Source organism: Caretta caretta, chromosome 9 (genome assembly GCF_965140235.1).
Source record: "Caretta caretta isolate rCarCar2 chromosome 9, rCarCar1.hap1, whole genome shotgun sequence".
NCBI lineage: Eukaryota > Metazoa > Chordata > Testudines > Cheloniidae > Caretta > Caretta caretta.
In genome coordinates, this window is record NC_134214.1 from 76,083,390 (window position 1) to 76,106,504 (window position 23,115).

The 23,115-nt window shown below is 44.1% G+C and overlaps 1 protein-coding gene across 1 annotated transcript; it reads left to right on the plus strand.

Annotated features, from left to right (window-relative positions):
- Positions 1 to 20,104: 20,104 nt before the first annotated feature.
- LOC125643167 (syntaxin-3-like) lies at positions 20,105 to 22,046 on the plus strand. Its single transcript, XM_048865389.2, has one exon. The coding sequence runs from the start codon at positions 20,115 to 20,117 to the stop codon at positions 21,006 to 21,008; it is 894 nt and encodes a 297-aa protein (XP_048721346.1). The 5' UTR covers positions 20,105 to 20,114; the 3' UTR covers positions 21,009 to 22,046.
- Positions 22,047 to 23,115: the final 1,069 nt, after the last annotated feature.

Sequence of the window (23,115 nt, forward strand, 5' to 3'; positions counted from 1 at the left end):
CTAGCCTGCACTTTGTAAAATGTACTTCTAATCGACTCTCTTCATTTCCCAGCTTGTCATTCCCATCTCATTTTCATGGTTTCTTATGTTTATTTCCATCCTTTGTATAATATATTTTTGTAGCAATTTTCATTTTTTTTATATTGTTTCTGCATTGCAATCACATCTGCAGATGTTCAGACAGTGACTTACTTGTGTTACATAGTACGGTATGGAGGGGAAAGCCCTCTTGTACATACCCAAATCTCTGAGGGCCAGATCCTGCCACCCTTACTCACCCTGAGTAGTAACTTTCTCCAGGAGTTGTCCCCATTGATTTCAATGTTAATACTTGTTGAGTAAAGTACTACTCAGCGTGAGCATGTAACACTACATGTGATCTTTCTTAAATTTGAAGTTCATGTCATGGTGCATCAAGCCTGCTCCTGTTAAATGATTGTAAAGTAAAACACACATTGTTTGATAAAAGAATAAGCAATTGGAAAACGATCCAGTATAGTGGTATCTAAGGCAGGCCATTTTAAGCTACCAAAAAGCTGATTTAGGGGCACATTGGTTTCATATTCTGGTACCCTGTACTCTGGCTCATTAAATTAGCTTGTCTAAATATTTTGCTCTTGCCAGAATATCAAACTACTTTTAATCCTTTGTAATGTTAAATATGATTCCTCTTTAGGGTTGAGTGTGTTGCTATATGTCTGACCTTTCTTATCCACAGAGCAGGCACTGGCAGCAGTAGGCCATCTTCTTCCATTGTCTTCCATCACTGTGCCTCAGGTCTGACCAAGAGGTCAGTATCTGACAGTTTCTGTATGCATTGATTCACTGGCACTCTTGGGCTGGTGACTGCTTTGTGATGTAGACACCTGTCTACTGGTGTCATTTACTTGGAGAAAGGTTCACACGATATTCATATTTTGGGCACTTGACTATCTTGCTTGTCACCTCATGCTCCTTCAACTCATCACTGGGTATTTCCCCAGCATCTTTCAGGTTACAGTCCCTCAAACAAAACCCCTTATGGGGAAAGGACTCCATTCTCCATGGCCTTTTGATCAGGAATCTCCAGTGAGCTGGGCTCCAGATACTCTCCCAGCTTCATCTCCTCCAACTTTTGAGGGTTATTCCACCTTTCTGAGGTGGCTTGAGTAACATTCCTAAACAACACTCTGATCCAAATGCTGAATTAAAAACCATTCTTATTCACCACAGATGGAGAAGATCAGATTAAAACCAAACGAATGGGCCATGTAAGACATCTAGTCTGAACGCCCCTGTCCTCTAGACAGGCTAGGGGTCAGAGTTAAGTTTAGTTACAATGAATTAAAAAAAATCCACATTCTTTTATAAAATGCTGCTGTTCTCTTCCCTTACCCTAGGGGCAGGTCAGCCTGTCAGCAAGGCAGCGTTTGGTTTCTCCCCTTCTCTCCTTTTCTTGTCTCTCAGCCCCGTTATATTCTTTATACTCCTTTGGTGTTCCTGGTTGTTGTGACAAATGTGAGGAGGAATGGGCACTTCAGAGGCTTTTGTAAAATGGTGGCCTGCCTCTTTAAAGGCCCAGATGCCTGGGGCTAGTCAGCCTTGTTCAGTTAGCCCCACACTGCTACACCTGTGCTGGTTAGTGGAGTTAAGAAGAGGGAAGCCCAGCAGCTGGGGGGAGGAGAATGCACAGACTGCTCCTACTGGGGGGGGCAAGGGAGCAAGGATTGTATGATGATGGTGGCCTGCCAGAGCCCTTTTCAGGAGGGTGGGGCTGGATTGTTGAGTGGACCAGAGGCCAGGTACCTGTTGTCGGACATTGAGACAGGCTATCCCAGCTAGGGTCCACCTCTGAAGAAGAGTCCTGGATACTGAGGCCAGCTGAGCTGAAGATTCTTTTGTTTTGTGCTTTTGTTGGACTTGTTATCCTGAGAGGCTTGGAATTCTGTAAAGTGGCTCGGACTATATGACTGGAGTAGGTAAAAGACCGTTGTGGGGAAACTGAGGCAGAGTGCTGCAATGCCAGGTCTTCCTGTTTGGGGTGCTCCAAGATGGTGAGTTTGGTCACACTGTTATATTGAGATGTGCCAGACATGACGGGTACGTGGAATTGTCAATATCTGTATCCTGTATCCGTAGGTGTTACATGTACCTTTAAGTTCCTGACTCACTGAGTGGGTTTTCTGTGGAATCTAGAATCACTGCGGGGTGGGTAATTAATACAAATCTCCAGTGCTGGTTATGCAGATATCCAGCTCTCTGTAGCTTTGCCACCAGGGGAATAGGGTGGCCGCTGCCGCAACCCAGAATACCAGAGATTCCGTTACTTTTGGGAATGTCGTGATCCTGCCCCTGCTGGTGTGACCTCGCAGGCACCGTGCACTTCAGTGGGGTCAGGTCAGCAGACTCTTCAAAACAGCATCCCCTATTTGTGATACCGGACAAAACCACATCCAGTTTTGTCTCGTACTGGAGAGGAAACAAACATTAGGAAAAGAGGACGGTATTGCTTATAACCGAATGAATGGCCTGCCCACTGTGGGAAGTAGCATTGACTGATCTTGGTTTATGAGGCCTGGGAAATAAAACCCTCCAAACAGTAGAAAGAGTCAGCCTGATCTGGCTTATGAACAGGCTCACTCTGGAACTGAGAAACTTGTGTGCATGCCTCCTAGGAGCCCATGCTGATGATGGCTAATACCTGATAAGTTTAGCGTGCATAAAGATGGTTTGTTGGGTTATAAATGTTTTCCCTGTGATGCTTTTATCCTAAACAAATGTACTGTGCTTTATGAAAGTTGGCTGTGCTCTGGTTAACTCTGTCATTGTCCATGAGAGAGAGCAGAAGTGAGGATACTGAATGAAAGTCAGACCTTCAGGGATAAATAATACAGTGAACTGCAGGGGGATAGCAGCCCTAAAATTCTCAGCTGGAGGGAGAGGAATGTGGGTTCCTGCCTGAGAAAGGTGGCAGCTAGACACCTGAGTTCTAAGGGGGGTGCCTTCGAAGAGGCCATGAAGGGGGCAGAGGCATAGGCGCTGACTTTCTAATGTGCCAGGGATGCTTCCCTGGCTCTGCCCCAGGCCCTGCCCCCACTCCACCCCTTCTCCCAAGTCCCCACCCCTGCCCTGACTCTTCTCACTCTGTCCCTGCCCCATCTCTTCCTGCCCCATTCTGCCCCCCCCGCGTGTCCCACCCTCGTTCTTACTCCCTGCACCCCAGCGCCTCCTGCATGCCACCGAACAGCTGATCATGGTGGACACTGGTGTGTGGGGGAGGCGCTGATCGGCAGGGCCACAAATGGGTGGGAACCACTAAGGGGTGGGGAAGGCCCCGATGGTGGGTACTTAGCACCCACCGGCATCCCCCCTATTTTTTTTCCCATGGAGTCGATGCCTGTGGGCAGAGGTGCAGTTAACCCCAGGGCTGTGACAATTGTCATGCCAGACAAGCCCAGTGCCCCCAAAGTGGTGTCCCCTCATGTCTCTCAAGCCATGCCCATTGGCTGGATCCCAGATCCATTCAGGATTGGGCTCACTGCTTTGGAATAGAGTTCAGTTCCTGGTTTTCCTGTTCCATGTTTGCATCTTATTACCCCCAGCACCCTGCAAGGGCCGAATGTACCCTTTGTACCCTGCCAACCACAATGTTTTTTCGGGTTAATTTTCCTGAATGGGGGTGTTAATTGTCAGACTCTGGCTATTCGAGTACATGACTCATATAATTCATTTTAACATTAATTCCACTTTCTATCAAATATGAATAGGACAAATTAGAGAACCGGTCACATGGCTTATTTTAGGCACATATTGAATGAAAGCTTACCAGTCCTTCGATTCTATCAGTCATAGGTGGATGGTTTAATTCTCAAAAATACTTATTAAAGATATCCTTCATTAATTGAATGTCTGTGATAACCTCACACTTACCATTCAGCTGCCTTTCAAAATAAATATATCCTGTGATATTTCTGCAATAGATCATTGGAAGTACATTCAGGCTTTTTCTGTGTTTAGTCTCATGATTTATTTGACACTTGTCAGACAAGAACTCCCAGTCAAATGAAAATTCCCTTCTTTTGTGCGTCTCTTCATTTGCAACGTCTGTACTCCAGGTTCCAAAACCAGAGATGCTTTTTTCTTGTGGGTCACAGAGAGCAAGATTAAACCCGTATTTCACATGTACTGAAAAATAACTAGCATATCTGTCAAATAGCCATAATAGGAAGAAATAGTGCTCCTTTTAGAGCCAATCCTCTCTTAGTCAACCCACACCAGCTGTCATACTCATTTACGTTGCTGTAAATTATCAGTGGTGAAAGGATTTGATTAGGATTCTCAGGTGCTTGGAAAATCTTAAGGTTTTGCAGAAATAACTTTGATCCATGGTGTTAATTTGTTTGGGTTTTTATTTTATTTTATTTGAGCACATTTCAGTTGAATCTGTGGGTATGATGTGGGAGTTACAGGCTGAAATCCAGTGCCCAAAGGCAACTAGATGATCATCATGGTGCCTTCTGGCTTTGAAATCTATGAAACAGACTTCATATAATTTATCCATAGCTTGTATGTTGTTAAAATCTCTCCTCTCTCACAATTAAGGCTTTAATCCTGCTCCCTCCAATAGTATTCTGAAAAGGCAGCTTCTGCACTATATACCATGGCCATGGAAAACTGCATAGCACGCTCCGCAACTGAAACCAATGGACTTCCCCCATTTTGGCAAAGGGAGGAAAAGGGGGAAAAATAATATGTTAAAAGCTAAGTCCACCATTTTCAAATAAAGCTTCCGAAAAGTCAAGAGCCTAATTCAATATTTAGCCACCTACTGGCCAACCAAAGTCGCCTGATATTTTTCCCTTCCAGAGGTGAGTTCAGTGGGTGCAGACCACTTTGATTCAAAAGCCTACCCTTTAGCTACACCAGTATGAAAATGTGGACACTCCTGTACAGCTATTTATTTACAGTCATTAAAGCCCTGTATACTCTGTTGCAAACTGCACCCACGTTCACCAGGTCCCTAGATTCTGTAGCACTCTGGTGAAAAGAATAAAAATTCTTTGCAGCTCCATTGAAGATAGAAATTGAGGTTTATTATGAATGCAACATGTCTGTGACTAATACAACCCTGACAGTAGCCCCCTGTGTTTTTTATTTTGATATTACATCTATTTTATGCTTGTTAGGATACAGATATCCAGGCCTGTCTGCAAAGGCCTATACTTTAAGAATGTAGGTGTATTCTTATCACTTAGCTAGTTATAGAGGTATAAAAGAAAGAATCAAAATCACTGTCAGTTGGTATAAGGGCCTTCTCTCACTGTGACAGTCTGAGGCCCTGTTCTTAGGCTAAGGCCTTGGGCTAAGCAGCAGAGGCAGCCATAAACTGGGAAGTGTGTGGTTACATCCTTACATTTCAAACTAGTTACATTGAAATAAAGCGCTATTGGGCTGTTAGAAATACAATCCTGTACTAATAATGCCCATCACCTCCAGAGAAAGGGAAGAGCCTAGAAGATGTAAAGGAAACTTAGTTTGATAGCATCCTGTCTGGCAAGAACTCACTTATTGATAGCTGAAATGTAAAATCCTTATTTTTTTGTTGTTTTATTACTGTAGTCCCCATTTCCCTATTGTTTGTCTGTGTAATCTCTGTCTGGTTCTGTGATTGTTTCTGTCTGCTGTATAATTAATTTTGCTGGGTGTAAACTAATTAAGGTGGTGGGATATAATTGGTTAAATAATCATGTTACAATATGTTAGCATTGGTTCGTTACATTTCAGTAAAATAATTGGTTACGGTATGGCTTAGCAAAACTCAAGTTTTACAATATAGTTTGCAGTCAATCAGGAAGTAAGGGGGGAATGGGAACAGGGAATGGGGGTGGTGGAATTTAAATTATGTTTTGCTAAGGGCAGGAATGGGAACAGGGACACAAGGCAAGTTTCAATGGCATCAGAGCTGGGAAGGGGGACACTGAGGAAGGAAATTAGAATATAAATAAATAAATGTTAAACTAAACTAAATTTTAAACCCCATATTGGGGGATCACTAAACCTAACGTTTAAAAATATATAAGGTATCCTATGATGAAATTGCCCTTTTAATTTTATAATTATGTTGTACCTCACCCTTTTACCATGGGTGATGAGAGCCAATGCATCAGCCATTTGCTGCTTAGCCCTCATATGATGTTGCAAGCAAGTGACCCATGTGGGATTGCTGGTGTTACAGCTCAGGGCAACTGCACCTGTTTTCCCCCTCCACAGTCCAGCCAGGATACCTACTCTAGGCCCTGGCTCCTCAGCCATCACCTATCTTGGAGGAGATCCACATCTATCTCCTCCTGACTGGGGGTTTTTTCAGGCTGCACAGTTCCCTGCATACACTCTATTATTCCCCACAAAACAGGGTATGTCTTCACTACCTGCCAGATCGGCGGGCAGCAATTGATCCAGCGGGGATAGATAGTCTGGACGGGATAAATCAACCCCCGAGTGCTCTGCCGTCCACTCCTGTACTCCAGCGCCGTGAGAGGCGTAGGCAGAGTCGATGGGGGAGCGGCAGCAGTCGACTCACCGCAGTGGAGACACCCTGGTAAGTCGATCTAAGTACGTCGACTTCAGCTACATTATTCACATAGCTGAAGTTGCGTAACTTAGATCAATCCCCCCCACCAGTGTAGACCAGGGCTGAGACTGCCTAGACAGGCCAGCATCCGCACTTTTGTTTCTCCTCACAGGCTATGAACTAGGGGTGTAAATATCATTTTTAAAAGTACCATTTTAAACTATTAATCATATTCGTTAACTGTTTGTTTGTTAACAAGTTCACAATCTAGTCCACGTATATATATCTTTGTCAAGTGTCTTTGCTAACAATAAAAACAGAGTCTTATGAGTGGGGGTTGGGGTCTGGGCTGCTGCCTGGCCCCACACAAAGGTCTGAGTCAGGGGCTGCCGCGTGGCCCCTCCCAGCAGGTGTTGGGGTCGGGGGCTGCTGCCCAGCCCTGCCCGGCAGAGGTCAGGGGCTGCCACCCAGCCCCACACAGCGGGGGGTCAGGGTCCGGGCTGCTGCCCCCTGGTCTCTCAGGGCATGGGTCAGGATCTGGGGCTGCTGCCTGGCTCTACAAAGTTGGGTCCAGGTCAGGGCTGCCGTCTGGCCCTACATGGTGGGGTCGGGGCTGCTGCCAATTTGTTTTAAAAGCTAACTGCAATATATTAACAATAAGACTAATACTTATCGGTTAACCATTTAACTGTTTAACATTTTACATCCCTACTAATTGCCCCCCTCAGTTATACCACACAGCTCTTTCTAAGCAAGCATATTTAGTCTTAAGGTGAAAGCATTACAGAGAGAACAATGAGTTCCCATATACATGCTAAAAGCTTAGCAACAGTCACTCATCAGTTTTATGGGGCTCCTGTAGACCAAAGTTTTTCCAACCTTTATCAGGAGGGATTAGGGGGCCTCCTGTCTGTTTGGTGGATCAGAAAGAAGGCCCTGAGTTAGTTGAAACTCAGGCTGTTTATCCAAAAGTCCTTTCTTGTGTTTGTTGGTTTCTGGAGACTCCAGATTGAAGAAGTATATACGAGTGTAGCCAAATGGTAGACCCTCTCTAGAGCTGTGACAGCCTGAGGAAATCTGCCTAATTCCAACCCCCCCGCCACAAGCTGTTCTTACTTCTTGGTGGGTTGTAGTCATCCTCCCCTGAGAAATTACATAAATACCTGGCCCACAATGATACAATGAAACTTAACAAGGTAAGATCTCACAAGGTATTGCAGGAAATTACCATATCTGCCATAGCTAGAAGAGACATCTCAACGATGACAGTCTTGCAGGTGGTGTATTTACTGTTGCTGATGCTTGTTCTTGGTGAGCAATAGGAGGATACATGGGAAATTTCCCCAACCTTACAAATGCCTGCATGGCCTCTGTCCCTGCAGAAACAACTTCTTTCCCTTTCCCACCAGAAGGCATCTGAGCATTGTCTTTGGTAACCTGACTGAGGCCTGTAGTTGCTACTGTAACATAAGGATGAAAAAATCTAAATGCTTGCTGTGAAGCTTATCCTTCTAAACCACTTCATTTTAGCCACCAGCATTTCCCATAAGCATTTCCAGCTCCTCCCTCATCTTCTCAGGAGGAATGCGCTCCAGGGCAGCCTTTTCGTGTATTTGCAATAACCACCTAATGAGGTTTCCTGCCCAGACCTTTCCCAACAGCTGCGTCATCAGAATCCACCTCTGTGCAGACACTGCATCCTGTAGCCTTAAAAAATGCTCGGGTTGAGTGGCTGTTCCATTCACAAATTAGCCATAAATTTCTTTGTGGCAGTTCTCTGTGGCCGGCTGCATCCAAAGCTCCCAGACTGAGAAGTGCCCAGTGATGACAAAGCTGTGCTGGTGATGCAGACCTGCTCTTTTGCCTTTTCTGAAGACTTCTCTCCCCTCTTTGCCAGTGGATTATGACCGCTGCTTCTACTCCCACTCCATTTCATTGGGGGTGAAAGTCATTCTTGTGCCGAGGTCTATGCTCTTACCCTCCCCACAGTGAGAGATCTGCCTCACGTTTTTTGTCAGTCATTTGGGATGACATGTATTGCTCATTTGCAGCTTCACAATTCGTGAATGATGCTGCTATTCCAAACTTGAGCTAATCAAACCTTTATATCACATTATATCATCATGCATTGCCCCTCCCCCCCAACTACAGATGGAGATAGCTAAAATGTCTCTCTCTATAGCAAGAGAGTCTTCATTTCAGGTAGTGCCTCCCTGCAACCTTTCAGCATATCTGACATGCATATGCATACAGTACACAGGCATGTCAAAATGAGCATGCCCTGTAGATTACAAGGCATTCAAAGCTTGCCTTCAGGAGCCAGCCTGCAGTCATTTATACTCTCCCATAGACACTAAATGTAAAATCCATGTAAACTTTAAGAAAACTCCATACAAAAGTTTTGGTGCATTTACTGGGAATTGTTCTCAATACTTTTAGGCAGTGCCTGTCTTACCCAGTCCCCACTTCTTTTTCTTGGATTTTAACCCCTTTCTGGATTCCCAAGGTTCCAGGGAGCAATATTTTTCCAGCCCATCAGGTTTTCCAGTGATCTCAATCATGTCAGCATGTCTCCAACAGAGCAGCGCTGCATCTGTAAATGATTTGTTCTCTGCCTTTCCCAGAGCAGATGACTCATTTCAACTTTAATTATTTGGAGCTCTGGGAGTTACTTTTTGGATTAATAGTTAAGAGCTTGTTAGAATCTGCCTCTCCTGATTATTTTTTTTTAAATTTTTTAACAAAATTTTAGTTAAGTGTCAAAGAAGGAAGAGATGTTGTAAAACCTGCCAATGAAGTGAGGATAGCTAAAAGAAAACATTCAGGGAGTGCCAGTGTCCTCCAGCATTTACTGCTGTGACCATGTCCAAGATGGAAAACCACATCAATCAAGTGAGTAGCACTGCTGATTTATTTATGTTAACCCCATAATTTATGCAGATGAGGATGCCAGTCAAGGGGCGTATGCCTCCAGTGATCAGCTGTTAAGTCACTTAAAGGGAAAACACCAGTAAGGATAATTTGTGGGAAGGCAGTAAGGAAGGCCAGAGACAAATAGGAAAAGCAAAGTGATAGGACCTTAGACAGAAATGGCTCCAAAAATGCATTTTCCCTTTATTTAAGCCTTCTCACCTTTCCCTATAGCACTATTTGAGGTCGTCAGAACTGACTCAAGGGCAATTGTTTGAGAGCTTTTTCATTTGTAGATCTCAAAGCTCTTTACACAGGTGGGTAAGCATTATCCTCCATTTTACTAAGGGTGTATGCTTAAAATACAGAGAAGTTAAGTAACTTGCCCAATATCACAAGTAAAAGCACTGTCCAAACCAAGGTTGGAGCCTAGGTATGCTGGTTCCTAAGCCTATGTTTAATTCATAAGGCCACAGTGCGTAGGACATCTAGATGAGTGATACACAAGCGGCTTCAGTGCGAATGGGCTGACATTTAGCCCAGCGCTGATGGTGCTAAACCTCCAAACTACTTCCAAAGCAATGTGATGATACCTTTCCCACATACATCCTTCACAAAGAGTATGATGTGGCAATTCTGACTGAATGGTGCTCTGATACTATAGTTTGAAGTGAATCTTTCATGATGTTAGGTTCTGTGGTGATGGGACTGGAAGCTGGATCTGTAGGGTAAGGATGGCTGATGCCTCCGCGCCACTTCCTGGTAGCCAAGGTAGGGCTGCATGTAATTACCACATAGACCCTGTGGAGATAGATACCCCAGGAAGTACTGCCTTGGAAGATGAATGACAGCTTCCCTCATGGCCCCTGATTGGTCCAGGCACTCTACTTAAGGAGGTGTTCCAGGAAGTGTCTGTGCAACAAAATGGACTCCTCCATCAGCCATAATGATGGATCTACTTCTTGGACTCCTGGCCCCAGCTCCAACCCTTGGCACTGATTCCTGGTTCCTGACTCCAGCTCTGACCTTTGGTGCAGGCTTCTGACACCACTGCTCTGGCCATTAGGCCTGACCACCTTAGAGTCATCATGGGTTGTTTTCTGAAAACATCTGCTCAGTGTACAGTGCCAGTCAAAAAAGGCTAACAATGTTAGGAGCTATTAGGACAGGGATAGAAAATAAGACAGAAAATATAAGCATGTCACTATATAAAGCCATGGTACATCCACACTTTGAATACTGCATGCAGTTCTGGTCACCTCATGTCAAAAGAGAGATACTAGAATTAGAAAATAATCACAGAAAAGGGCAACAAAGATGACTAGGGAAATGGAACAGCTTCCATATAAGAGATTAAAAAGACTTGGACTGTTCAATTTAGATGAGAGATGACTCTGGAGGGTTATGATGGAGGTGTATAAAATCATGGATGATATGGAGAAAATGAATAATGAAGTATTACATAAGGACTTACTTCTTCATACAATGCACAGTCAACCTGTGGAACTCATTGTCAGGGGATGTTTTGAAAGACAAAAGTATAACTAGGTTCAAAAAAGAATTAGTTAAGTTAATAGGGGATAGGTCCATCATTGCCAGAGTCAAGATAGTTAGGGATGCAACCTCATGCTCTGGGTGTCCCTAAACCTCTGATTGCCAGAAGCTGGGACTGGACAACAGAGGATGGATCACTCAATAATTGCCCTGTTTTGTTCATTTCCTCTGAAGCATGTGGCAGGACACTGGGTTTAGATGGACCATTGGTCTGACCAGTATGGCCATTCTTATACTGTGCCTGGCTGCCCAAGCCCCGGTCATGATATGACATCATATATTAATACCACAAATGAGATACTGAAATGGCTTATCTCACTAGTTCAGACCATCTGTAGGTAAGGAAATATTTTGGAATCATCTGATCTCAATTGTATCTGGAAAGCTGGTGGTCGTAATGCATCCTGTATATAGCGTTCAGTACATACAGGCACAGAAGGGAGAATGGGAAGAGAAGACAAAGGAAGAAACTAGATGAGAAAAGTAGGCAGAATGCAGGGGAGAGATGAGATGAGCTACAAACAGGGATAGAGTGGTGCAGTGTTTCAAAATGAGGTGTAAACCCGTCCTTATTGAAGTCAGGGGGAATTTTGCCAGGGCCTTCATTGGGGTCAGGACTTCACTCATGGAGTTCAAAATATATGTGAAAAGAGAGTGTCCACAAAGGAATTTAAGCATGATCAGAGCAGCAGGGTAGGATTTTAGCTGCTGGAGGTTGAAGGGTGAAGCGGGGAACTGGAATGGAGGAGATTACAGTAGCATAGGCAAGCTAGAATCATGGTATGAACCAAGGTTTTGGTAGCAGAGATGGGGGGAAAGGGGAGTCTTTTAGAAAGGTATTACTGAGGGAGAAACAAATAGTTTTGGCAAGAGCTTGGATGTGAGGAGGGAAGGAAAGGGGAGAGTCAAAGATGGGAGTTTGAGTTATTGGAATAGCAGAGATTCAAAGGAAAATTCAGGGGTGTTTATGGGAATCCCCACTGAAAATAAACGAGTGTGTCACAAAAGCCCTTAAGTGTTCTGTGATGAGGACACTCGCTCATGAGTGCCTCCTGTTGGCTGGGTGTGATGCTGCAAGCTCACCTGCTCCAGGCACACCTTGTAGCTTGTTGACCTTACTAGGTGGGTTTTCAGTGGCCAGGGCCAGCTCCAGGCACCAGCGTTCCAAGCAGGTGCTTGGGGCGGCACTTCGAAGGGGAGGTAGTTCCTCCGGCTGTGGCGGCAATTCGGCGGCAGCTTCTCTGTGCCGCCCGCCACGGCAGCAAATCGGCGGCGGCTTCTTCCTTTTGCCATCCGCGGCAGCAGGTTTTTTTTCACTGCTTGGGGCGGCAAAAACTGTAGAGCTGGCCCTGTCAGTGGCTCAGCACTCCAGCCAAGTCATTCAGTCAAAAATGGCTGAACCCCTCCTGGGGTAGCAAAGAATTCAACACACTGTCTGCCTTCACCAGGATCTTCAACCCTGTCTCCAGACCCCTTTAATTCCTGCTCCTCACTTGGGTTTCCAAACAGAGCCTAGTCCTTCTATGGGTTCAGGCCACTTGGCTGGTAGGTAGGTGGGGGACCCAGGTCCACCCACTACTCTGGGTTCCAGCCCAGCAATCTTGCACACAGCAGCCACATACTGCTTCCTTCAGTTTGCTGCTGCTATTCCCTGGGCCTTTTCCCATGTAGCCCCATTTTTCTTCATCCTGACCTCAGTACTGAAGCTCTCAAATTCTCTTTCTCCTCACTGAGCATAAGTATGATCAGAACCCATCTTCTGATTCTCTTCTGGCACTCCCACAACCAGCAACAAACACCCTTCCTTGCTCCTCTTGTCCAGCCAGGAACTGCCCTGCTCAGCTCTTTTAGCTCCTTTTATCTGAACCTGCTGGGCCCTGATTGGCTGTGTCTATGCAGCCTCTCTAAGCAGGCCTGGAGGACCCACCTTCGCTGCTGCTTTCCTGGGGCATGACGTGGTAGGACTGCGGGGCCTCTAGCAGCGGGCCACAAAGGCCGAGTACATCCCATCACTCATTTTTACAAATCCGTGTTACTTTTCAATGGATGGCACAGCATGCAGGGTCAGAGTAACTAGGGAAGGAAAAGACTTCGTAGATTGCTGCATCCATTTCTCTACCAGCAGAATAGAGGACTTGTCAGAGATTAAATGGGCACTAAATATGAACCTTAGTCAAAAAGATGGCAAGCAGCCCTTTTAATAATTGTTTGGTATTTGATATATTAAACTGAGGTCTATATTAAATGCATATTGGGGAAACTTAAAAAGGTAGGTATTACAGATTTTGTTACAAGACCAGAAAGCTGGCTGGTCTGCAACAAAAGGAGCTCTTGAGGTAAAAAGGAAAACATCTATTCCAAAAAGAACCTTTCCATCTTTAAAATAAACACACTGTGACCTTTACACTAAAAGTCTCTTACATTTCCAAGTGCTTGGCCAATCAGAAAGTGTTGGAAGCTGAGCACAAAGCCTCAGTAGCATTAATAAAACAGGGCTTATCCGTCTTTTAAAGTTAAAGCATAAGGGTTATTTCAAGGAGCTGAGATATATACATCTAGATGGGTGATAGATGCTGTGCACAGGGAATGATTAGCTTACTAACAAAATGTCAGTATCAGCCCTGGGAAGAGTTGGGGGAAAGGAGAAGGAAAAGCATGGGATTGGAGGGAGCAGAAAATAAAGTTTTAACAAAAGTGAAAGGGAAAGAAGAGAGCAATGCAAATCAGTCTGGGCAAAGCATTTGCATTCACTAGAGTCAGGTTGCTCTGAAGTACAACAAAGAGAGAGGATCAAGTCACTTGCACAGCTGATCGGAGTCTTGAAAGCAGGTAGGTGTGTGTGTGTGTGTGTGTAAAAGTAAAATATATTATTTTGTTTGCTTGCTTTAATATAAATATATAGGATGCCTCTAAGAATGTAGTTTATGGGTCAAGTTCGGCACCCTATTAAATCTGAATGACTCCACTGGAATGGAGAGCATATGGATTTGTTCTGGATTTTCACCATTGTAATCGAAAGCAGAATATGAATGGGTGGCCCTGATTCTAAGCTGCATTCCAGACCCTTCTTACTTATACTGCGCCAGACCATACAGAAGCCCAAATCCAGACAGATCTCTCTGAAGTGTGTGTATGTGGGGAGAAGAGGTGGTTGTATAGGGCTGACAAAGGAACCCCTCACAATTTCTGATATAGAATCTTGCCCAATGGTGGGAATGTACATTGCTGGAGCACTCTGGCCTGCAGCCATTCAGGCCATCATAACTGACAGCCATTCCTGAGGTTGCTCTAAATTGTGCTGGGGGCTGATTAGGGATTTGGAAGACGCAAAGGTGATTTGTCTGGGCTGTGCCACCTGAGCTCCGACATGCATAGTCAGAGATACCAGTGCCCCTAGATTTCCATGAATGATATTTTTGGTTTCTAACATGACCCGCTACAAGCAAGTAAAACTGTAACTAAATGTGCTCACTTACATATGTTAAATACAGATGGACCCAGCCAGGAATCTAGTGTCCGAACCACCTGCTAACTAACTCTGGGGGTAGCTTGGAGCTGATTCCATTTCTGGAGTGGACAACTTGAGCTCCCCTCCAGCACTCATAGATGACTAAAATATGTGTGGATGCATGTTGCTGTTTTTTGGTCTGTGTGTTTTGCTGTGTCTGTGATATTAAGAATACACTGACATATATTTAAAGGAATGATTCAAAAAATGAACCCTAGTTGCAATCTCGGTACTGATCCTAATGGCTAGGAGAGTGGAGAAGTCTTTTCTCTAAACAAAAACTGCAAGGAAACTTGCAAAATTTGCCCCTGCCAGGAAATGGGCAGTGGTTCTTCTAAGTCCCACAGGAATGGGTGAAGTGGGCAATGAATGTGGACAGTAAGAAACTTAGTGCACATAACACAAGGACTCAAGTTCATCCCAGGTGTAACCCAGTTAGTCTAGGAAGGCAGAGAGGTCCAGTGGATGAGACATTGATTGGGGATGGATGGACCGTGTTGGTTTCTACTCTCAGATCTGTTTATGGCTCACTGTGGTCCAATCTAGCAAAATACTTCAGCACATGCTTAACTTTAAGCATGTGAGTATTCCAATTGAAGTTAGTGGGACTAGTTGTGTTTAAAATTAATCGTGCTTAAAGTGCTTTGCTGGCTCTGTATCTATGTGACTGTGGGCAAGTCAATGAGGGCTTGATTCTGCAAGGTGCCTGCCTAGTACTTTGGCTCCAATCCAACAAAGCAAACCACTGTAGGACTAGTCATGTGCTTAGTGTTAAGCACATGCATAAATACTTTGCTGAGTTGGGACTAAAATGCTTAGTACCTTGCAGGATTGAGACCTTAATCGCTCTGTGACTCAGTTTCCTTATTTCAGCAATTGGTATACTAATATTTTGCAAGGTGCTTTGAGACCTGTGGATGAAAAGTGTTATATAAGGGGTAGGAAATATGTGTTCCTATGTCTGGAAAGTGCATAGCACATTGTGAGCACACCTGCAATATGCAAAATAATACTTGTTATTGTTACTTCAGTGATATTACAGCAGAAATGAACTAGTCACATAAAATCTGTATGATCAGATACAATGTGATACAAAGGAAAGTGTGGGCCCCTTACTGAATGAGGGAGGCAACCTAGTGACAGAGGATGTGGAAAAAGCTAATGTACTCAATGCTTTTTTTGCCTCTGTTTTCACTAACAAGGTCAGCTCCCAGACTGCTGCGCTGGGCATCACAAAATGGGGAAGAGATGGCCAGCCCTCTGTGGAGATAGAGGTGGTTAGGGACTATTTAGAAAAGCTGGACGTGCACAAGTCCATGGGGCCGGACGAGTTGCATCCGAGAGTGCTGAAGGAATTGGCGGCTGTGATTGCAGAGCCATTGGCCATTATCTTTGAAAACTCGTGGCGAACCGGGGAAGTCCCGGATGACTGGAAAAAGGCTAATGTAGTGCCAATCTTTAAAAAAGGGAAGAAGGAGGATCCTGGGAACTACAGGCCAGTCAGCCTCACCTCAGTCCCTGGAAAAATCATGGAGCAGGTCCTCAAAGAATCAATCCTGAAGCACTTGCATGAGAGGAAAGTGATCAGGAACAGCCAGCATGGATTCACCAAGGGAAGGTCATGCCTGACTAATCTAATCGCCTTTTATGATGAGATTACTGGTTCTGTGGATGAAGGGAAAGCAGTGGATGTATTGTTTCTTGACTTTAGCAAAGCTTTTGACATGGTCTCCCACAGTATTCTTGTCAGCAAGTTAAGGAAGTACAGGCTGGATGAATGCACTATAAGGTGGGTAGAAAGCTGGCTAGATTGTCGGGCTCAACGGGTAGTGATCAATGGCTCCATGTCTAGTTGGCAGCCGGTATCAAGTGGAGTGCCCCAAGAGTCGGTCCTGGGGCCGGTTTTGTTCAATATCTTCATAAATGATCTGGAGGATGGTGTGGATTGCACTCTCAGCAAATTTGCGGATGATACTAAACTAGGAGGAGTGGTAGATACGCTGGAGGGCAGGGATAGGTTACAGAGGGATCTAGACAAATTGCAGGATTGGGCCAAAAGAAATCTGATGAGGTTCAATAAGGATAAGTGCAGGGTCCTGCACTTAGGACGGAAGAACCCAATGCACAGCTACAGACTAGGGACCGAATGGCTAGGCAGCAGTTCTGCGGAAAAGGACCTAGGGGTGACAGTGGACGAGAAGCTGGATATGAGTCAGCAGTGTGCCCTTGTTGCCAAGAAGGCCAATGGCATTTTGGGATGTATAAGTAGGGGCATAGCGAGCAGATCGAGGGACGTGATCGTTCCCCTCTATTTGACATTGGTGAGGCCTCACCTGGAGTACTGTGTCCAGTTTTGGGCCCCACACTACAAGAAGGATGTGGATAAATTGGAGAGAGTCCAGCGAAGGGCAACAAAAATGATTAGGGGTCTGGAACACATGACTTATGAGGAGAGGCTGAGGGAGCTGGGATTGTTTAGCCTGCAGAAGAGAAGAATGAGGGGGGATTTGATAGCTGCTTTCAACTACCTGAAAGGGGGTTCCAAAGAGGATGGCTCTAGACTGTTCTCAATGGTAGCAGATGACAGAACGAGGAGTAATGGTCTCAAGTTGCAGTGGGGGAGGTTTAGATTGGATATTAGGAAAAACTTTTTCACGAAGAGGGTGGTGAAACACTGGAATGCGTTACCTAGGGAGGTGGTAGAATCTCCTTCCTTAGAGGTTTTTAAGGTCAGGCTTGACAAAGCCCTGGCTGGGATGATTTAACTGGGAATTGGTCCTGCTTCGAGCAGGGGGTTGGACTAGATGACCTTCTGGGGTCCCTTCCAACCCTGATATTCTATGATTCTATGAATGATTTACACATGGAATTAAAAAGAGCTGGGGCTTCCATTTCACCTGGAATCTCTGCGCTTATCCTCTGAAATTTCTGATAATTACCAGTTATCATCCCATCAACATTTCTCCTTTTTTAAAATGCTTTCAGCCTTTTTCAATGGTAGAGGAAACAAGCGATTTTTCCTAAATCTGATCTTTTCAATAAAAGTTTGTCATGAAATATGGTCATTTCCCTCCCTCCAATTATATCATTATTGAGAGCTGTTTTTCAAGGCACATTGATAGCTCTCAGATGGGTTATTATATGAATGTGGTTTATAAATGGACTTTTATTACTCATTACAGTTAGTTTGAAGGGGTCAGGTTCTTCCTTTCAGTGCATTCATGCCTTTATCTTTTTTAACAGTCATCTCTGGTCAATCATAGCCATATAGAAATATTAGGATACCTGTCAAAAGTTAAATAGTCCTAACCTTAATTTTTATTGTGATTAAAAATATATATATATTTTTTGCTATTGCTATCAGGAGTAATGGTGCATCTTACCAAAAGTTTAAATTGCCCCTTTCAGCATATATTAAATATGTATTTATCCTTCATAGAAAACAGGAAATATCAGCACAAGTACCACAATGACGCAAAAAATAGAGTTCAAGTAGAGTTGAACTAGAGTTGCCAAGACTGGTGATAAAGGGTTTTATTTTTCTCATTGGGTTGCTAGATTTACAGGGCCAAATTCTGCTCTCTGCCACACTAGTGTAAAATAGATGTAACTGATTGCAATGGAGCTAATTCAGGTTTGCACAGGTGTAAATGAGATCAGACTGTGGCCCATAGCATTCTAGCTCAGCAGAAAGTCAAGGATTTGGCAGAGAGAGAGAGAGAGAGATTGTAGGTGGTTAGACGAGGTGAATGAGAGCCAGGACTCTTGATCTGCAGTACTCGCTGGGTAAGTCATTTAACTTTGCTGCGTCTCAGTTTATCCATCTTTTAAGTAAGTCTAATACCATTTGCATATTTTTCCAGGGGTGTTTTGAATGGTAGTTGACATCAGTGGGCTTTGGATCAGGACTTTAATTAATTAATATTTGTAAACTGCCCTAACATCTTCTGATGACAGGCAATATAGAAATGCAAAGTTATGATTTCATTTTGTGACTTACTATGAGCCTGTTAAATGACAGTTAAACTGATACCATCTGATGAAGTGAGCTGTAGCTAACGAAAGCTTATGCTCAAATAAATTTTTTAGTCTCTAAGGTGCCACAAGTACTTCTTTTCTTTTTGCGAATACAGACTAACACGGCTGCTACTCTGAAACCAGTTCACTGGTGTCACTGAAACCAACAATCATAAACTCTGAGCCATAACCCATAGAATGAAACACAGAAAATTATCCATGCACTAAAGAAAAAACTGATTCTCTAAGTCTGAGTTAGAGCTCTTAGAGTCTGGAGTGCTGCCAGAGTTCTGGCCTGGGACTTGGTGATCTCTGAAACGCACAACTGTTCATTGTTGTTGTTCTGGGTACTCTTAAGTACTTTAACTGCGATAAGTAACACACCGTTTAAAGAATATTTACAGAAAGAGGGAATTAACTCCTGTCACATGACTTTATGGCACAAGAAAATGTAACAGGAGAAGTCAATAGGCAATGATGTCAGGTGAACTTTGCTAAAATGACATGGATAGAATGTACTCCGTGGAAAAGCGAAAGAGGCATCTAACTCTCTGCACTAGTCTTAACCCTTAGTGCATCAAGACTGAATGAAGTCCTCCAGGGTAGGCTTTATAGAGGAAGTGCAACCTTAGGGTATGTCTACATTTAAAACCTTACAGGGGTGCAGCTGCAGCTGCGCCCCTGTAGTTCTTCAGTGTAGACATTACCTATGCCAACAGGAGGTGTTCTCCCATCGGTGTAGGTAATTAACCTCCCAGAGAGGCTGTAGTTAGGCTGATGGAAGAATTCTTCCCTTGACCTAGTGCTAGTTAGTATAGCTGTCTCTGAGGGGTGTGGATTTTTCACACCTCTGAGAGACATAGATGCACCTATGTAAGTTTCCAGTTTAGACCAGGCCTCATAAACATGTCTCTAGTCTTTCTCCCTATCCCTCAATAGATTGGTATGCTTCTCCACTGCTTTTTCTTGCTTCTCTTAAACATGACCCCATGGCATAATACAGTTATTTATGACTGGAGGGAATCAGACTTTTAGTGATGATTTTTTCTTGACAAACATATTCGGATTGCTAATTCCAGAACAATCAGATTCCAGACAATCCCAGCAGCCACATCATTATTTGATCCTATACTTTGAAAGTCAAAGAGTTTTGTATGATGGCATTTATGTGAATTCTGGTTTTTCTTGTATCTGATCAGAGCGCTGTGGTTTTTTCAGAACTAGCATTCTGTCACCTTGTTATCAGGTTAGCTGACCATACACTCTTCTCTTTCCTTAACGTTTCCCTTTGATTGTTCTTACAAAGTTGGTTCCTGCAGTTTCTGTATAGCAGTGAAGTGTGCCGCCCACTGTTGGCATGCAATCTAACCTAGCCGGTATTAGTTAGCCATGTGATGCAGAGTAAACTCTGGGTAAGCCTATTGCCTTGGTCAATATTTGCTCTAGCTCTGGGAGGGAAGATTTTAACAGCTTCACTGACGCAAAAGATCCTAACTCTCTCTGACTTCTTTACAGAGTTGATGTGTGCATTTTGTGTCCCTCTGCCACAGATGTTGCCAGCAGCTGGAGCTGAAGATGAAGGACAGGCTGGAGGAATTGAGGATCCGAGTTAATGAAGATGAGGACTCTTTGGATATTGATGATACTCTCTCATTTGATAACCCGGTTTTCAAGGAGGATGAGACCAATCCCATAAGCAAGATATTCCAGGAAGTGTCGGATCTCTCACTGGGCCTGAGTAAACTGGAGGAGTTATCGGAGAGCATCCACAAGAAGCAGCAGCGGGTGCTGTGCTGCACCACCGAGGAGAGCGTTTATGAAGAAAAGAAAGAGCTAAGTAACATTAAAGCCTCCTTCACTAGTCAGGCTAAAGTCATCCAGCCTCAGCTCTATGGGATTCAAGACACACTGGCCCGAGACAGCAAACAGTGGCTGGCAGGATACCGCATCCACCAGAGCCAGCTCTCTGTCCTAATCAGCCGGTACCGAGACATCATCACTCACCATTATGCCAAGGAGATGGAGTACGTGGAGAAGCTGAAGGAGCAGATCATGAGGCAAACCGAGCTGGCGGGCTTGAGCTTATGTGAAGAGGACATTAATCACCTAGTGGAAAGCCCTGTTGCTCCTCAGATTGTGGGCCAGGACCTGGAAGTGCTCAAGGCCAAGCAGCACTTGGCCATGGCCCAAGTACGCCACCAACAACTGTTGGACCTAGAGGTCCAGATCAGTGAGCTGCACTCGCTTTTCCTGCACTTGGAGGTGCTGGTTTCTGAGCAGCACGAGGTCATCAACAACATTGAGTACAACGTCCTGCATACGCTTGATTACGTGTCCCAGTCCAACGAGGAGGTGAAGAAAGCCCTGAAGTACGAGCGCCAGTCGCGGATCTCGGCAGCACTGTCAGCGGTGCTGGGCCTCTGTGCCTGTTGCACGTGCTTATCATGCGTAGCCAGCACAGTGAAGTGAGATGGACATGGACTCTGCAAGGGAAGGGGATGGCTACTTACATGGAGCTTGGCAGCAGCAGGGCTCTTTGAGGGCAGTGAGTGTGGATTAGCCCCACAGACTCATTGGAAGGGAGTCTCCCATGATTTGAATGGATTTGAAGGCAGGCTTTATTGTGTCTTTCATATGAGGAAGGATTTTACTGAGTGTTTTGTTAGGACACTGGCAATCAAGCTCATGTTTCCACTGTTCTTTGCTGATGTCATGTTCTATCTTCAACAGTGTCCTTAAAACATTTAATATATGTTAATAAGAAAGGCATATTTGAGTTTCTGATCAAATATAACTTTTTTTTTAAATACAAGTTTGCATAAAAAAGCCCCTGCTAAAACTTGCATTGTATCATCGGTCATTATAAAGCACACAAAGAAACACAACAGCTGTTTCCCAGGTTGATTATAATGCTCCTCCACCCAGGTTTAAAACCTCAATCTCTGCACTTTGTCAAGTTTTTATTACTTGGATTTTAATATGGGATTGACTCAGTGTTTGTCGTGTTTTGTTGTAAAACAAACAAGTGTTTAGAATTGCAAAATGCTTCCAGTCCTGGTGCCATCGCTCTCCCAGTGGCTGGAAATACCTACACTATGAATGAAGTGTGTTGATGTTTACGTAAGTAGTTTTTCTTTCAAACTCCTGTTACAGGGCTGTGCTTTCCTTCACATGTATGTGTGTGGGTTTGAAATGAGGGGAAAGGATTAAATGCAACAATGGTTTTTAATCCTTTGCAATTCCGTTTTTATAGTTTTCTGGTGGAGCTGCCATCAGGCACAATTTCAGATTTGGTTCTTTCATTTGATTCACTTTCTGTTTCCATGAAACTTTCAAGATTAAAAGAACCAAAACCAGCTGTTATTACGTTACCAGTAATTTTGCAATTGTCCATTTAGTGCTCAGTGACCATTCAGGCTACCAATATTACAGCTCAAAATTCAAGTTTTATGTACCTATTGGTTCAGTATAGTGCAAAAGTAATGCATGTGAGCGCGTTGGCAAAAACTCTCAAGGCTGTTTTCCTAAGGATCTGATCTAATCTAATCTAGTCATCTTCATAAGAATGCAGTCTAATGTTGTTAGAGAGAGACAAGAGGTATGTCTTCACTACCAACTTTAAAGCGCTGATGCGGGTGTAGTCACTGCACCAGGGGTGGGAGAGAGCTCTCTCAGTGCTGTAAACCCCCCCCCCCCCCCGAGGGGAGTAGCTCCCAGCACTGGTGCACTATCTACACTGCCATTTTAGAGTGCTGAAATTTGCATTGCTCAGGGGTGTGTTTTTTCACACCCCTAAGCGAGAAAGTTTCAGCACTGTAAAGTGGTAGTGTAGACAAGGCCAAGGTGGGTGAGCTAATATCTTTTATTGGATCAACTTCTGTGGGTGAGAGAGACCAGCTTTTGAGCTTACACAGAGCTCTTCTTCAGCTCTGGGAAAGGTACTCAGAGTGTCACAGCTAAAGAGACGGTGGAACAGATTGTTTAGTATAAGTAGTTGTTTTTTTCTGCCCTTCTCCCCCCATGACTGGAGGGGTATTAATGGGCCATTTCACCTTGAATGGTCCCTTGAAATATGTGTTAACTACTTATGCTAAACAAGCTGTTCCACTTTCTATGTAGCTGTTTTCCACTGAATGCATCTGATGAAGTGAGCTGTAGCTCACGAAAGCTTATGCTCAAATAAATTGGTTAGTCTCTAAGGTGCCACAAGGACTCCTGTTCTTTTTGCGGATACAGACTAACACGGCTGCTACCCTGAAACCTGTGTCGCTGTGACACTCTTTCCCAGACCTGCAGGAGAGCTCTTTGTGAGCTCAAAAACTTCTCTCTTACCAACAGAAGGAGAGATAGATAGATATTACCTCACCTACCATGCCTTTCTCATATGCTTTGACCAACATGTCCACAACAACACTGCTTACAGTCTGTTATAACATTCTAAGGGGAGTTTATATGCAATAAATTAGTTTTCAAAGGAATAACTGAATTATGTGGTGATGTCTTAATTGAAAATACATGTTAGAAGCCACATAGGCAAAGTTGAAGTGAACAGCACATGTATCTGAAACTCTAACAA

Bases quoted from the DNA above. Each gene is read 5' to 3' on its own strand.
- LOC125643167 (XM_048865389.2), top strand. From the start codon at position 20,115: ATGAAGGACAGGCTGGAGGAATTGAGGATCCGAGTTAATGAAGATGAG.